This window comes from Orycteropus afer, unplaced genomic scaffold (genome assembly GCF_000298275.1).
Source record: "Orycteropus afer afer isolate SDZICR_OR568_19922 unplaced genomic scaffold, OryAfe1.0 scaffold00261, whole genome shotgun sequence".
Lineage (NCBI taxonomy): Eukaryota > Metazoa > Chordata > Mammalia > Tubulidentata > Orycteropodidae > Orycteropus > Orycteropus afer.
The window spans coordinates 350,560-364,433 of NW_006921848.1; the positions used below are offsets into that span (position 1 = coordinate 350,560).

The following is a 13,874-nucleotide window of genomic DNA, read 5'->3' on the forward strand; positions in this document are numbered from 1 at the left end:
GGGGCAGACTGGCGTCCTCAGACCTGGAACCAGGACTTATGGCTCACACAGACCGACCCCCAATCCACCATCCCTGGAGTCTAGTCACAGCCTGGATTTTTCTGCTGCCCTTCTCCTGCCTCCCCACCTGCTCCATGGGCAAAGGACTATGGGGCTTCAAGCAATAACAAGCAGGGGTCTGGCAAGAGGACATAAGGAGGGTGCCTGGTGCCCCTCACCCCTGCCCAGAGCAAGGGGGCGAGGACTCTGCCTCCAGGGGTTCCCCCCTCATTTATACAACACACTCCCATTCTCTAGGTTCCAACAGGTGTGAGCTGTTGAACTCAGTTTGGACCTGGGGTGGGGAGCTTCCCTGGGAAAGTCCAGCAGCTCAAAATGGAAACGTTTACCCCAGAACTGGGGGCCTGGGGACACTGGAACTGCCCCTTCTCCCCTCCCCTTCCCCATTTTTGTGCTTCTAGTTTGTTTCTTTAATTTAACAAGTGCTGCAGTTAGCCCACTGATCCCCATCTCTCTTCTCCAAGCCCTCAGCAGTCCTTTCCCTCCTGCCCTCTCTGGGAGGGAGTGATGGAGATGGGATCCCATTCACCAGCCCCCTCAGGAGGTCTGGATTGGACTCAGGGGGACCCCCAGCTGGGGGCTGGACTACAGCACCTATCTGAGCAGTTAGAGCATCTTTCTTTTCAGATTGTGTACAGTAGATTATTTATTTTGTTATTTTGGAATAAAATTTATTTTATGGCTTAGGATCTATGACCGCCCTCCCCCTCCAGAGGGAGAAAGGGTGGCATGGGATAGGGGAGTGGGGGAAGGTTGGTGGTGGGTGGGGAAAGAGGAGTAGCAGGTAGAGCTCCTAACCCACTGGAGTAAGCACACACCTGGGCCCATCCCCACACTCTCGCCCCCTGGCTCCTGGCAGCCAGAGCCATAATCAGGTACCATGGTCATACAGTCCATACTAAAAACAAAGCACATCCGGATAACAAAACAGAGTACCAGTGCACTACTGGGGCCTTGTGCAGCATCTCTGACTCGCAAATTTGTGTTGTCACACATGCAAAATCAAATAGACACAGGTCCTTAGGTGTGATATCTGTACATTAACATGTCTCAGGTACATACATATACTTTCACACAGCTATACATGAAGAAACAGCCCTTGTACTTCTGCACGACCTCATATACATAACCAAAAGCTTCCATCTGACTGGCAGGAATTGGGAAGTTAGGGATTTTTTTTTTTTTAAATCTGGGCAAAACTCGTCAGTAACCAAATACACGGAACCGCCTCTCCTCCCACAGCCATTGAGTCAGATCCAACTCGGCGACCCCTCCTTGGGTTTCCGAGGCAGTATCACTACAGAAGTAGATTGCCCAATCTTCCAAGGAGTGGTTGGTGGGTTTGAACCGTTAGCCTTCTGGTTAGTAGTCAAATGCCTTAGGCACCACGCCACCAGAGCTCCCAACTAGGGGCCCTGAACTGTCACCTCTTTTCTCTGGGAACTGGCACCCTGACCCATCCACTCCATTCCCAACATTTAGTGCAAACCAGTGCATGTCATTGCATGTTTCTACGCATGTGTCCTGGGCCCTGGCTTGGAGTGGACGGAGGAGCACTCATGCCCTAACCTGTGCTCCTGTCCTGCCGCCCTCCGGCTCAATCCCAGCTTCCACGGAGAGCTGTATGTGTGCACTGCATGTGCAGCCGCCTGCAGGTGTGTTGGTGCATGTCTCACTTTGAAGCCTGAACTTCCCTTCCTGTTCTAGAAGGGGTGGGCCAGGGGTACATATGTGTAGGAGTGGGAGGGAAGGAGTGGATCAGCCCAACACAGTACATTCTTCTGGTAAAGTCTTTTCTTCCTGACCAGGGACTAGGTGGGGGTAGGAGGGCACCCTCCCCATCTGCCACTTGGCAGGAGCATGGGCAGGTGTCCGGAGCAGGTCCATGGGAGTACAAGAGCTGTCTCTCTGGGCTCCCTCTCCAGCTGGATCACCAACTGGGGTTGGTCCTTAGGTCCAGATGGGACAGTGAGATTCCAGACTGCCCGTAGGGGGAAGGCTGCAGGAGAGGTTGGGCTCCCAAAGGTGTTCCCCCTGACTCCCCTTGTCCCTCTAGGAGCAGCTTGGTGAGGTCCTGTTCAGTGGGAGGCAGCAGGGGAGGGAACATGTCTTCACCGACCCTGCAAGGAGGAAGGGGGAGATGCAGTTGGGCAGGCATGAGTCCCATCCTCTAGCCCCACCCAGCAACAACCCCAGGCTAATACTCACCAAGTTCCCTGAGGGAACCCTCCCACCTGCTGGCTCAGGCAGCTCTCTTCCGCCATGGCCACATCTGAGCAGAGCAGGGGCTCAGGGGTGGGCACAGCATGCTCCCGAGGCTGGCACGGCAGCAAACCCCTGCCAGGACCAGGACAGGAGATAGGTGAGGGGGTGAGATTGGGAAAGACTAGCAAACACGTGGTTAGGAGGGGTTTGTCACTCACTGAGGGTGAGGTTGGTCAAAGGATAGGCTCATCTGACCCAGGCTGGGCGGCATCTGCAGGTGAGGCCTGGAAGCAGAAAAGAGGGCACCATCAAAGGAAGGCAGGCTGGGCAAGGGCAGCGTGTTGCAAGGGCAGGGTTAAGACCACAGTGTGAAGAAACAAGTTCTGGCTCCCTGTCCTGACTTAATATTTCACTAACTGCATGGCCTTGAGCAAGCAAGATTTCTAGGGTCTGAGTTCAAGGCTTCTTATCTGTAAAACGGGAGGTGGTGTGGGGGAGTTGGATTAGCTAACCTCTAATGTTCTAAGCCCACCAATCCCCACCCCCATTTCAACTCCCGGTGGAGGAGATATTAAGTCTTGACTAAGAGTTAATATAAAGGAACTCTGGTGGTGGAGTGGTTAAGGCAGCTGGCTGCTAACCAAAAGGTGGGTATTCAAACCCACCACCTGTTCGGTGGAAGAAAGAAGATGAAATCTGCTTCCGTAAAGATTTACGGGCTTGGAAACCCAATAGGAGTCACTATGAGTCAGAATTGACTCAAAGGCAGTCAGTGAAGAGTTAACAAACAAGCCCTAGTGGTGCACTGGTTGAGCACTCAGCTGCAAACTGAAACGTTGGCAGTTCGAAGCCACCCAGAGGGAGAAAGACCTGGCAATCCATTCCTATAAAGATTACAGTATAGAAAGTTCTATGGGGCAGTTCTACTCTGTCAAAATGTGGTCCCTGAGTCAAAATCAACTCGATGGCACCTAACAACAACAACAGGTGTTAATAAGCACCTAGGTGTTGCTTAAGGGACACAAGCATCTAGGCCACTTTGAGGCCAAACAGATGAATAAAATCAAGACAGCAGATGAGTGACACTGGATTTCAAGGGAAGGAGAGGTAATACTACTAACACTTAAACAGCCCTTGCTAGAAGCCAGGTGCTCTGCTCAGCTTTACACATATAACTAACTCACTTGACCTGTACAATAACCCTATAAGGTAGTCATTATTAGCCCTCATTTTACAGTTGAGGCCCCAGAGGTTAAATAATTGCCCAAAGTTCTTAAGTGAGGCAGAGTTGGAATTCAAACCCAGCAGTCTTAACCACTACTGCCTCAGTGGCGGGGCCAGAAGAGACAAGGAGTGTGGCATTTGCTGCCCTTTCTCATAGAGGAGCTTCCCTAACAAATGCAAGTGCCCCCCCACACACACACACACAGAAGGGTACTTCCTCCCCACCGCCACCACCACCCCTGACTTACTCCTGGAAGGCTGGCAACACATTGACCAATTCTGGGGAAAGGGCTTGATATGACGGGATAGAGTGAGAATGTGGTGGGTATACCGGGGGCCTGGGGAAAGAAAGCACACCTTCTGATGCCAGCCCTTCTTCCGGGCTCTCCCCCCAGCCCATCCTATGGAAGGGGAATCCCTTTCAAGGAAAGGAAAACTCCCTGCTCCAGGCCCCAATGCCAGCTCTCCTGGCTGCCCACGCTGAAATCCCGTCTGCACAGACCAGCCCTACTCTTGTCTCTCAAGCTCCTTACACTATATCCGAGCCAAGCTGCATGTTCATGGAGGAATCAGGGGCCATCCCAAGATCATAGGTGGACACCATGGCGGGCATCTGGGGCTCTGGGGTGGGGAGTGGCTGGTCCCTGGAAAGTGGACACAAAGCACATGTGCCTGATGTTACCACCTCTTCTTACAGATAAGTGCAAGCCTCCAAGCCCCACTCACCACCCATGACATCACACTCACCTTTCCACAGTCATCTTTATGGTCGCTGGGACATAACCCCTGCCATCTTTGCCCATCTGTTCAGCTATTGTGGGGACGAAAGGACAGACATGGAGTGTTTGGAGGTAGGAAGGAAGGGAGATAGAGAAGGTGTGCATGGTGGATACGAGGCCAGGAGAAGCTGGACTAAGAAGATAAGGAGGGAAGTTAAGGATGACAGTCAAGGAGAGAGGAAGCAGGTGACAGGAAGGAGGTAGCACTGCCAGCTCCAGCTCACGTTTGTAGTGGCTCCGGAAAGCCTCATCCTTGGGTTTCTTGGGGTAGAGGTTTTTGAGTTGAGCAAGGTCCCGGATTCGGTCGCCCAGTGAGCGGATGGACAGGTCTTTGGCTGAGAAAGGCTGGATGTTCTCTATCTGTGGGGAGCCTACAACAGGAATTGAGACTCTGGGTCCCTCTGTCCAGATGTTCTTCCCCTCCCATGCCCCACCACAGAACTCATTCTCAATCTATCAAGACAAGGGAGAGAGGCCCCCAGAATGGGAGTCCTGAGGGAGGGACACTCACTCATCTCCATTCACACAGAGCTCACAGTGAGAAGATGGAAGTTGGGACCACAGAAGGAAGAAGAGAAGTTGGGCCTAAGGGAGAATTTCCTGAAGGTCAGGGTTGACATCAAGGAAGGCTAGGAGATGTCTCCCCAGAAGAAACCCCAGAAGGCACAAGCACAGAGGTAGAGGATTGGCTGGGGTGACCTCACCATCCTGGCCCCGGATGACATGGGCAATGGTGATGCCCCCGATCTCTGAGTCACTGAAGCGGAGGAGGAAAGTCCCATCAGGCTCATTGAGAAGAAGGCTAGTGACGTACTGTTTGCTGATGAAGCCAATGATCAGCCTGGCCAGGATGAAGAAGAGCATGGGGATGGGGACACTGGGGGTGGAGAGGGAGCTGGAGATACAGCTGCCCGGGCCACCTGGGGCAAGGACTCACCTGTCTGACCAGTAGCTCCGGAGACAGCGTTTGGTGAGGTCTAGGACACCGTCGAACCACTGCCAAAAGGTGAAGCCACGACCCAGCAGGATCTCCTGTGTGTGGAGGAGAGGAGGAACGTGTGTGCAGGGGTTGGGGGGTGAGGTATATGTATTGCATACTTGAGTACCTATGCAACAGTCACAGGGTTCAGGAACCAAACTGACACCCTGACACCTTATTCATGGTAATGGCTAACACTCAAGCTTATTGTATGCCAGGCACTATTCCAAGCCCTTTCCATAATTAATAGATCTGACCTTTACAAGCCTATGAACGTAGGTACTATCCCATCTTACTACAGAAACACAGAGAAGTTAAATAGTTTGCCCAGGTCCACACAACTGGTGAGAAGCCGAGCCAGGATTTGACCCCAGGTGATCTGGCACCAGAGCCCCTTAAAACCATTATGCTACACTACCTCCTTAAGGAGGCCTGGTTGAGGTGGAGTCCAGGGAAGGCGACTTGCCAGGTGTGAGGGTCATGCTCCCTTTACTAACCCATCTTCTGATCATGTGGCTTTTCTTTCTTCTTTTTTTTTTTTTCTAAGGGAGCAATACATGTCTGCCATTTATCCAGCTGGTTGCCACTAAGACACCCAGATCTCCATTTCCCCCTGTTCTTGTAACCCACCCAGTCCTGGGTCACCCTGTTTTGGAGGCAGTCAAATACAGTAGTTGAAAGCAAGAGTCAGGAATATGAGGTTCCATCCCAGCCATGCCACTCACCTGCTGTGAGACCATGGACAAACTACTTAAACCCCTCTGAGCATCAGGTTCCTCATCTGTAAAACGGGATAATAGTACCTGCCTCAAAGGGATGTTGGGAGGACTACATAAGATTACATACACAAAATGTTAAGCACAGTGCCTGGCATATAGTAAGCTGTTAATGCATGGTAGCTATTATTATTCCACATATCCCTGTGGAATTCCAGCCTGGATTGAACTATTTTCCCAACAGGCCAAAGTTATTTTGAATCAGAGCTGTGTTTACAATCTGGGAGAGGCATGTAAGCCAATGGTGAAGAGGGAGGACAGAGGGTCTCCCAAAACCTGAGGGATACTGGAGAGAGTGCCCTCTGGGCTGGCCCTCAGATCTGAGGCATCTGCCTGCCTGGGCCATAACCAAAGCCTCCCTGCTGGCCATGACAGAGCACAGTGAAGATCCCAGGGGTCACGCTGAGTGGAGAGTGGGAAGGCCTAAGTACTCTGGGATGAGAAGCAGGAGGGTGGGAAGTTTGAAGGACAGGAGAATGACCTTGTTGAACTGTGACCAGGACACAGAACGGTGCTGGAAGGCCTCCATACTGAGGCTGTTGTCATTGAAGATCTTCTGGGCCAAGAAGAGGAAGTGCTCTGGGAGTAGTCCCCGGTTGGTCCCCACCTCAGCCATGAACTTGAGGTTCAGAGTTTCACACATCTTCTCCCAGGGCACCCGCTCAGCCACCACAAAGGGCACACGCTCCTGGGGTGGAGGGGAAAGGAGAGGGCATCTCAGGCTGTCACCCCCATTCTTCTTTAGAGCAGCCCTCATCCCTTCCACTCCCTCAGATCTCATCCCTCCCAGCATTATCCCCCTCATTCATTCACAAAGACAGTGCCTTTTCAATGATGGTTTTATGGTGCTATGACATGATAATCATCAAGACTGGGATGAAAAGATGTCAGAAGGAGGACAAAAGCAGGCCCATGAGAAAGGGTCAAGGTGGCATCTATCTTTATATACCTGCTGCCCTTCAGCAGCACAGGTGCTCTCTTAGGCTGTGCCTTCCATGTTAAAACACATTCTGCCCTGTCCCCCCACTTTGGGTCTTTCCTTACCATCTCAGAGAAGGCATTGTCCCACAGGATGGTGGCTTTGGCATTGTTGTCTTGGTTGCCATGGACGATGACCACCAGGGGCAGAGATAGGGCCTGAAGAAGATGAATGGGGGGGGGGGGGTTCTTCTAACTGGGGTAAGAGGTTTCCTCAGGGGGCTGGTTCTGAGTGTGTAGGGAAGTTATCGGACTTGCGTGACATAGTTAAAAGCTTAGGGTATGTTATTAAACCCTTGCTGAGGCTCAGCTAGGGCCTTACTGTACAGAAGTAGATATGAGTCAATCCCAGGAAGCCAGATTTCCGGGTTTCATATACTAGCTCTGACACCTAGGAGCTGTACCACCTTGGGCGAATTACTTACTCTCTGTGTCCCTTATCTATAAAATGAGGCTAGTAATAGCAACTAACTCATAATGTTATTGTGAAAACCTAAGTGTACGTGTGCTGTTGTTGTTGTGTGCCATTGAGTCAATTTTGACTCACAGTGAGCAGAACAGAACTTCCCCATAGGCTTTTTCAGGCTGTAATCTTCATGGGAGCAGATCACCAGGTTTTTCTCCCCCAGAGCTACTGGGTGGGTTCGAACCGCCAAACTTTTGGCTTAGCAGCTGAACACTCAGCCACCAGGGTGTAGGTATCACTTAAAACAGTGCCTTGGTCTATAAAAAGCACTGAATGAGTGCTATAGAGTATTCTTCCCAGGCATATGCTCTCACCCCTTCCTGCTCACCTTGGCTCAAAAATAACAACAGAACCAAGAAAACCCATTGTGAGGAGTCAATTCTGGCTCATGGTGACCCCATGTGTGACTGTTCCATAAGATATTCTTGGCTGTAATCTTGACAGAAGCAGATTTCCAAGTCTTTCTTCCTAGCCCCAGGGTTTGAGAATCCCAGACACATGGGGCAGGGGCAGTTAGAAAGGTTACGGGCTCAAGGCCCCAGTGTGTGGCTGGAGGGGCACCTGGGGTCCCAGTTGGAAGCAGGACTAGGGCCTCAGTTCACCTGGAGCTGGATGGGAAGTTTGTTGGGGCCGAGTGTGAAGCTGGTGGAGAAAAGCACAGCACATTTCTCCTCAGTGACGGACTCCGTGCCCTTGCGCTCACACCGCTTGATTTTCTTCAAAAGCTGGGAGGCGGGGGGGTCGGTGATGGAAATCAAGGGTGAGGGCAGAGACAGCTTCTCCTGGGTCCCCCAGCACCAGCACCCTCTCCCAGAACAGTCCCATAGCCTAAGGCTCCTGGCACATCCTTCTCGCCCACTGTACCCTGAAGCCCCTCACCAGGTTCTTGAACAGGGCAGAGCAGCAGTTCCCAGGGATGCTGTTCTCCAGGGACACTGTGTTGTTGATGATCTCCCCACTGCTCTCTCTGCCAGGGGAGACCAGAGTGAGCGAGCGCATCCCAGTTGGGCCCATGAAAGTGAGGAGCCTGAGTCCATTGGTGGCTGTCATTAGCCACAAATCTCCATCCCCCACCTTGACTTCTTAAAAGAGGAGTCCCCATCTTGGCCAAATCATGATGCCCCCACCCCATTCCAGCCCCTGGGTGGTTCCCTCCTTTTCCTCTGCCTTGATCACTCAGGGTCCCACTCCCCATGGCTCTCTCCCTATCACCCCACCTTTCTGGTGCCAGCCCCTCAGACACCTCTGGCCTTCATCACACCAATAGGCCTTCCCTAGTCCCTAGCCCTGGCTTACACTCCAGTGCTGGGCCCCTGGGGCATGATCAGCTCCCTGGCCTGCTTCTCAGTCACCATGTCAGCCCTGACCAGCGGGGGCTTGACTGGGGCCCCCAGGAACCTCAGGCCCAGCAGAAATGTGACCCCAGCCTGGAACTTGGTCTGAGTCTTCAGAACCTGGGGGGGCTGCTTCTCCACCAGGAAAGAGCTAAGAGGAGTGAAGAGAACACAAGAAATTAGAGGCTGGCTCACTTTTGGTACCCTCCCCACAACTTCCTTCAGGGGCGTCTGCAGTAGGCCAGGCTGGGAGCTCCTGAGGCATACCTGGTAACAAGGGTTCGCAGGATTTCATCCAGCCGGCTGATCAGCAAAGCTCGGATCTTAGGCTCAAGCTCCCCACCAGCCGCCCCCACTTCCTGCTGCAACTGGGAATAAATGTCCACCAGGCTTTCACACCTGGGGCCAGGACAGGGGTTAGGGAGCACAGGATTTAGACTGCCTGCTTAAACCCAGACCCTCTTCCCCTACACCCAGGAAAGCAGGACAGTATTGGTAGAGGGGAAGGGTGAGCAGTGGGTGCCCACAAGGCACCTGGGCTAAAGGAACCCTGAGCTCATTCTCAGTACCCTGGCCAGCTGGGGAAACCCAGCTGTCTCTCACCAGGGTTCTGGTACTAGGGCAACTGCCAGCACATATAATACTGTATAATGCTTTTACACAAATTGGAAGGTGCACCCATTCAATAAAGAAGCCCTGGTGGGACAATGATTAATCACTTGGCTGCTAACTGAAAAGTTGGCAGTTCAAACCCATCTAGCTGCTCCAAGGGAAGAAGACCTGGCAATCTGCTTCCATAAAGATTATAGCCAAAAAAACCTCTGGGCCAGTCACATGGAGTTGTAACGAGTTGGAATCAACTCGACAACACACAATAACCACCCACCCAACAGACCAAATAGAAAAAGGCTCCCATTCCTCTGGACTCAGGACTTGAAGAGAAAAGCATGGGTTGGATTAGTCCCACTTGGGTCCCCCTGGCCAGGCGCACTTGTATGGGACAGAACCCACACAGTGGTGTGCACCTGTCCTGCTGGAACTGGTTTCTCTGAGTTTTGGCCCACTCCAAGACACTCCTGCCTAGCTTTGTCTCTCTCATACCTGCAGGGACAGCAGGTGCCTACCCCCTGTCAATCCCCCTTCCCCATCAGCCCTGCCCCAACCTCTCCTGTAGTGGAGCCAGGCTCTCTTCAAAGGGTGCACCATTCCCGGCCAGCTGCTGCTGCCGTTTCCAAATCTGGATCCTCTTCAGTACCAGGGCCTGGGCCACCTCCAGCTCCCCCACAGACTCCTGCAGCAACGTGGGCAGGGCCTGTAGGCAGGGAGAGGCCTAAGCCAAGGTCAAGCAAGGGCCTCCTCACCCAGCACTGGAGGATAGGGTTCTTTTTCTCACCCCATGCCTCTTGCCTCTTGGAGGTCTAACCTCCATTCCTCCAGCTGCACTTTGAGCTCAGGCTCCACCTCTCAGTCCATTACTCACCTCCTGTTGCCTGGTCCCATTGGCAGGTGCTTCTATCAAGCTGTGCAGAGACACTGAGGATGGGGATAGAAATTAGGGGTGAAGAAAAAGTGAGTTTCAGTTAGGGCTCAGGTCCAAGGTGGGATTACTCCCACACACTCTCCAGAATACTTCTGGGGTTCCAGATCCTGGCTCCCACCTTGGCCAGCCTCAGCCCCCTGCTGCCGGGCTTCTTGGAGAAGGTGGATCTCCCCCAGTCGGTGCTGCAGCTTCTGCAGAGCTGTGTTAAACTTGAGTTCTTCCTGCTTCCAGTGGAAAGGCATTGGCAGATGGTGGAACTGCACAGGAAGGACAGATGCCAAGAAGTGAGACATTCTGTCCATCCCTCAACACCTAGCCTCCACTCCCTGAAGGGGTACACTCCACCATGCTCTGCAGAAAGGGAAACATCACTTGTCTGGCTCCCCTCTCCCCTTTGGCAGCTCTTTCTGACCTTTTGGGGTCCCCTGGGGATCAGACAGCTCTCCTTCTGGTGGAATCAGTTCCTCACCCCTTGCTCTGTCCTCCTCAGGCCTTACTACGTTTAATCCCTCATTTGAAACTTCCCTGAGTTGGCTTGGAGTTCATGCTGACCCTAGGAACCTCCTTTGGTTCTCTTAGATCTGGAACACCGAACCTTTCCAGAGATTCAAATAATTTTCTGGTTTCTCAGGGTTCAAGCTGAAGCCTCAGGGAGTTGAGTTGGGTTGGGGAGTGGGGTATCACAATACCTGTTCCATTACAGCTTTTTTCTCCCCCTGAAGTATTTGTCTAAATGTGGCCACCAGCTTCAAGGGATCCCTCTGGTATATGCTCTGTGAGGGCAGGAAGCAGAGTTAGGCTTAACTCTGACCCATGCCTTCCTTCATACCCAGCACCTCCCCACTCCTCATTCACACATACACTGAAAGGACACGTAATTGTAGACTCCAGAAGTTTTCATGTGCTCGCATGCTTTTAAAATCTAATTTGCATGCTAGCTAATAGTGAATCACAGGAAGACCAATTTTCTTCCAGCATCCAAGGCTCTCCCATCACTCAGCTCCACCCAGGCCCCACCCCAGCCCAGCCTTGTCCCCTCCCCTCCTGCTTCCACCTCCAGGGTGCTGATGTGTTGCATGATGGTGCTCTCCTCCCCCTGCTCTGCAGCCGAGGCCTGAAGGCGCTGGACAGTGGCTGAGAGTAGGGCGCTGGCCATTTTGCAACAGAAAGCATCAGAGCCGATCAGGAACTCCCTGCAGGAAATCAGGGTGAGGCTGCTCCACTCAGACCAGGGCTTCTGCAGCTCTCTGGACCCTCCACCCCACAGCAAACATCTCCAAGGCTTCTTTCCCTTCTTATTCTCCTTCTAGACCTTTGGTGCACTCATCCTTGCCTCTTGTTCCCCCATTTTCCAGCTGTTACAGGAAGTGCCCTTGCCCCAGCCCTGACCTCTCTCCTTTTTGGCTTGGCCTACTTAGGGGGTCTGGGAGCTCTGGTAGCATAGTGCCTAAGGCATTTGACTGCTAACCAGAAGGCTGGCAGTTCAAACTCACCAGCCACTCCACGGAAGGAAGATTGGGCAATCTACTACTTCTGTAGTGATGTTGTTGTTGTTGTTGTTATGTGCCGTCGAGTCAAACCTGACTCATAGCGACCCCTCCTTGGGTTTCCGAGGCAGTATCACTACGGAAGTAGGATTGCCCAACCTTCCTTCCGAGGAGTGGCTGGTGGGTTTGAACCGCCAGCCGTCTGGTTAGCAGGCAAGTGTCTTAGCCACTATGCTACCGGAGCTCCCTCTGTAGTGATACTGCCTAGGAAATCCAAGATAGGGTCGCTATGAGTCGGTCCGACTCAACGGCACATAACAACAACAACAACAAGGGGGTCAAGAGGCCGGGAACTCCGTGTGTCAACACAGGTGGTCTGGTCTTGAGGAGACACGGACCACCCTCTAAGTCTCTGCACCACATGTGGAATCCAAAAAACCAAAAATCAAACTCACTGCCCTTGAGTCAATTCCGACTCATAGAGACCCCTCCTTGGGTTTCCCAGGTGGTAATGCCTAAGGCATTTGACTGCTAACCAGAAGGCTGAAGCTTCAAATCCACCAGCCACTCCTCGGAAGGAAGGTTGGGCAATCTACTTCCTCAGTGACACTGCCTCGGAAACCCAAGGAGGTCGCTTTGAGTCGGGTCTGACTCCATGGCACATAACAACAACAACATCACTACGGAAGTAGATTACCCAGTCTTCCTTCTGCAGAGTGGCTGTGGGTTTGAACCACCAACTTTCTGGTTAGCAGTCAAATGCCTTAGGCACTACGCCACCAGAGCTCCTGTGGAACAATGGGTCCTGAATCCTGAATTGGGTGGGTAAAGGGGAAGAAACCAAGGAGGTGGGGCAGGAGGATCTGGGGAACTCACCAGGGCTGGTTCTCCAGCCAGTCACCCAGGAGGTGCCGCAGGTGTTGGGGAAAGTCGACATACAGCCGTTGCAGTTTTTCTGGGGGCGTCTTGGAGACCAGATCCCACAAAGACATGATCTGGGGTTTGGAGGGTACCTGGAGGAAAGAAACAAGGCCACTCTCTGAGAGGTGGCTGAGAAACTCATTCAGACTGTCTTCTGAGGAAGCCCTCCCAGGAGCCACCTCCACTACCATTCACAGCCAGATCTCCTCAAACCAGACACATCCTTAATCAATGCCTGAGATAGGGTAGCACCTTCAGAGTTGTTCACTGGGGCAGTGGTGGTGGGCTGAGCTGAGCTCTTCTCAGAGGGGTGGGAAGACAAGGGGAACAGGGCAGTGTGGAAAGAACTCCCCCAGAGAAGACAGAGGATTTGGTTTCCAGCTCTAGACCTGGCTCTGGTTCTGTGAGCAAGTTACTTCCTCTCTGGGAGCCTTGGCCTCTTCATCTATAAACTACAAGGGTCAGATGAAAGCAGAACTTCCCAAACTTTTGACAACTAGACAATTTTTAATCTGTGGAGTCCCAACTGTATAAAAGATATAAAATTGGAAAGCAAGTGTGGAAAGCTTGGAACTTTATTGCTTCAATGTCTCTCTTCCCACCTTCTGACCCCAAAGGCATCCTTGGAAAAACCCCTCAATAATATTCCTGGGCTCCAAGAGATTTTGCAAACCACCAAGCTAGATGAGGAAGACAACAGAGTGATAATATTGTTGTTGACCACTGTTGAATCGGCCCCCAACTCATGGGGACTGTATTCACAACATATAATTGTGGTCCATTGGCTGATTTTCAGTAGATCACCAGGTTTTTCTTCCTCGTCTGTTTTAGTATGGATGCACTACTGAAACCTGTTCAGCACCATAGCACCACACAAGCCAGGAATTGAACCCTGGTCTCTGGCTTATTGTTGTGTGCCATCCAGTCGATTCCAACTCATACCAACCCTATATGACAGAGCAGAACTGCTCCACAGGGTTTCCAAGGCTGTGCATTTTTAGGGAAGCAGATTGCCACATTATGGAGCAAGCAGCTGGTGGGTCCAAACTGATGCCTTTTTGAACTGCTGAGCTCTGTGACCACCATTCCACCAGAGCTTCTAGAATGACAACAGCTACCATTTAT

General features: G+C 52.2%; 1 protein-coding gene across 1 annotated transcript; it reads right to left on the reverse strand.

Annotated features, from left to right (window-relative positions):
* Nucleotides 1-1,990: 1,990 nt before the first annotated feature.
* On the reverse strand, nt 1,991-12,820 carry STAT6 (signal transducer and activator of transcription 6). Its single transcript, XM_007950009.2, has 21 exons — nt 12,705-12,820; nt 11,396-11,534; nt 11,031-11,114; nt 10,460-10,598; nt 10,282-10,334; nt 9,965-10,113; nt 9,069-9,200; nt 8,764-8,952; nt 8,347-8,434; nt 8,070-8,192; nt 7,068-7,160; nt 6,505-6,711; nt 5,206-5,300; nt 4,973-5,109; nt 4,493-4,639; nt 4,237-4,300; nt 4,023-4,133; nt 3,738-3,827; nt 2,484-2,549; nt 2,269-2,397; nt 1,991-2,180 (listed from the first exon to the last, which is right to left on the reverse strand). Exons 1-21 carry the CDS (start codon nt 12,818-12,820, stop codon nt 1,991-1,993), a joined length of 2,541 nt encoding a protein of 846 aa, XP_007948200.1.
* Between the last annotated feature and the right edge of the window lie 1,054 nt (nt 12,821-13,874).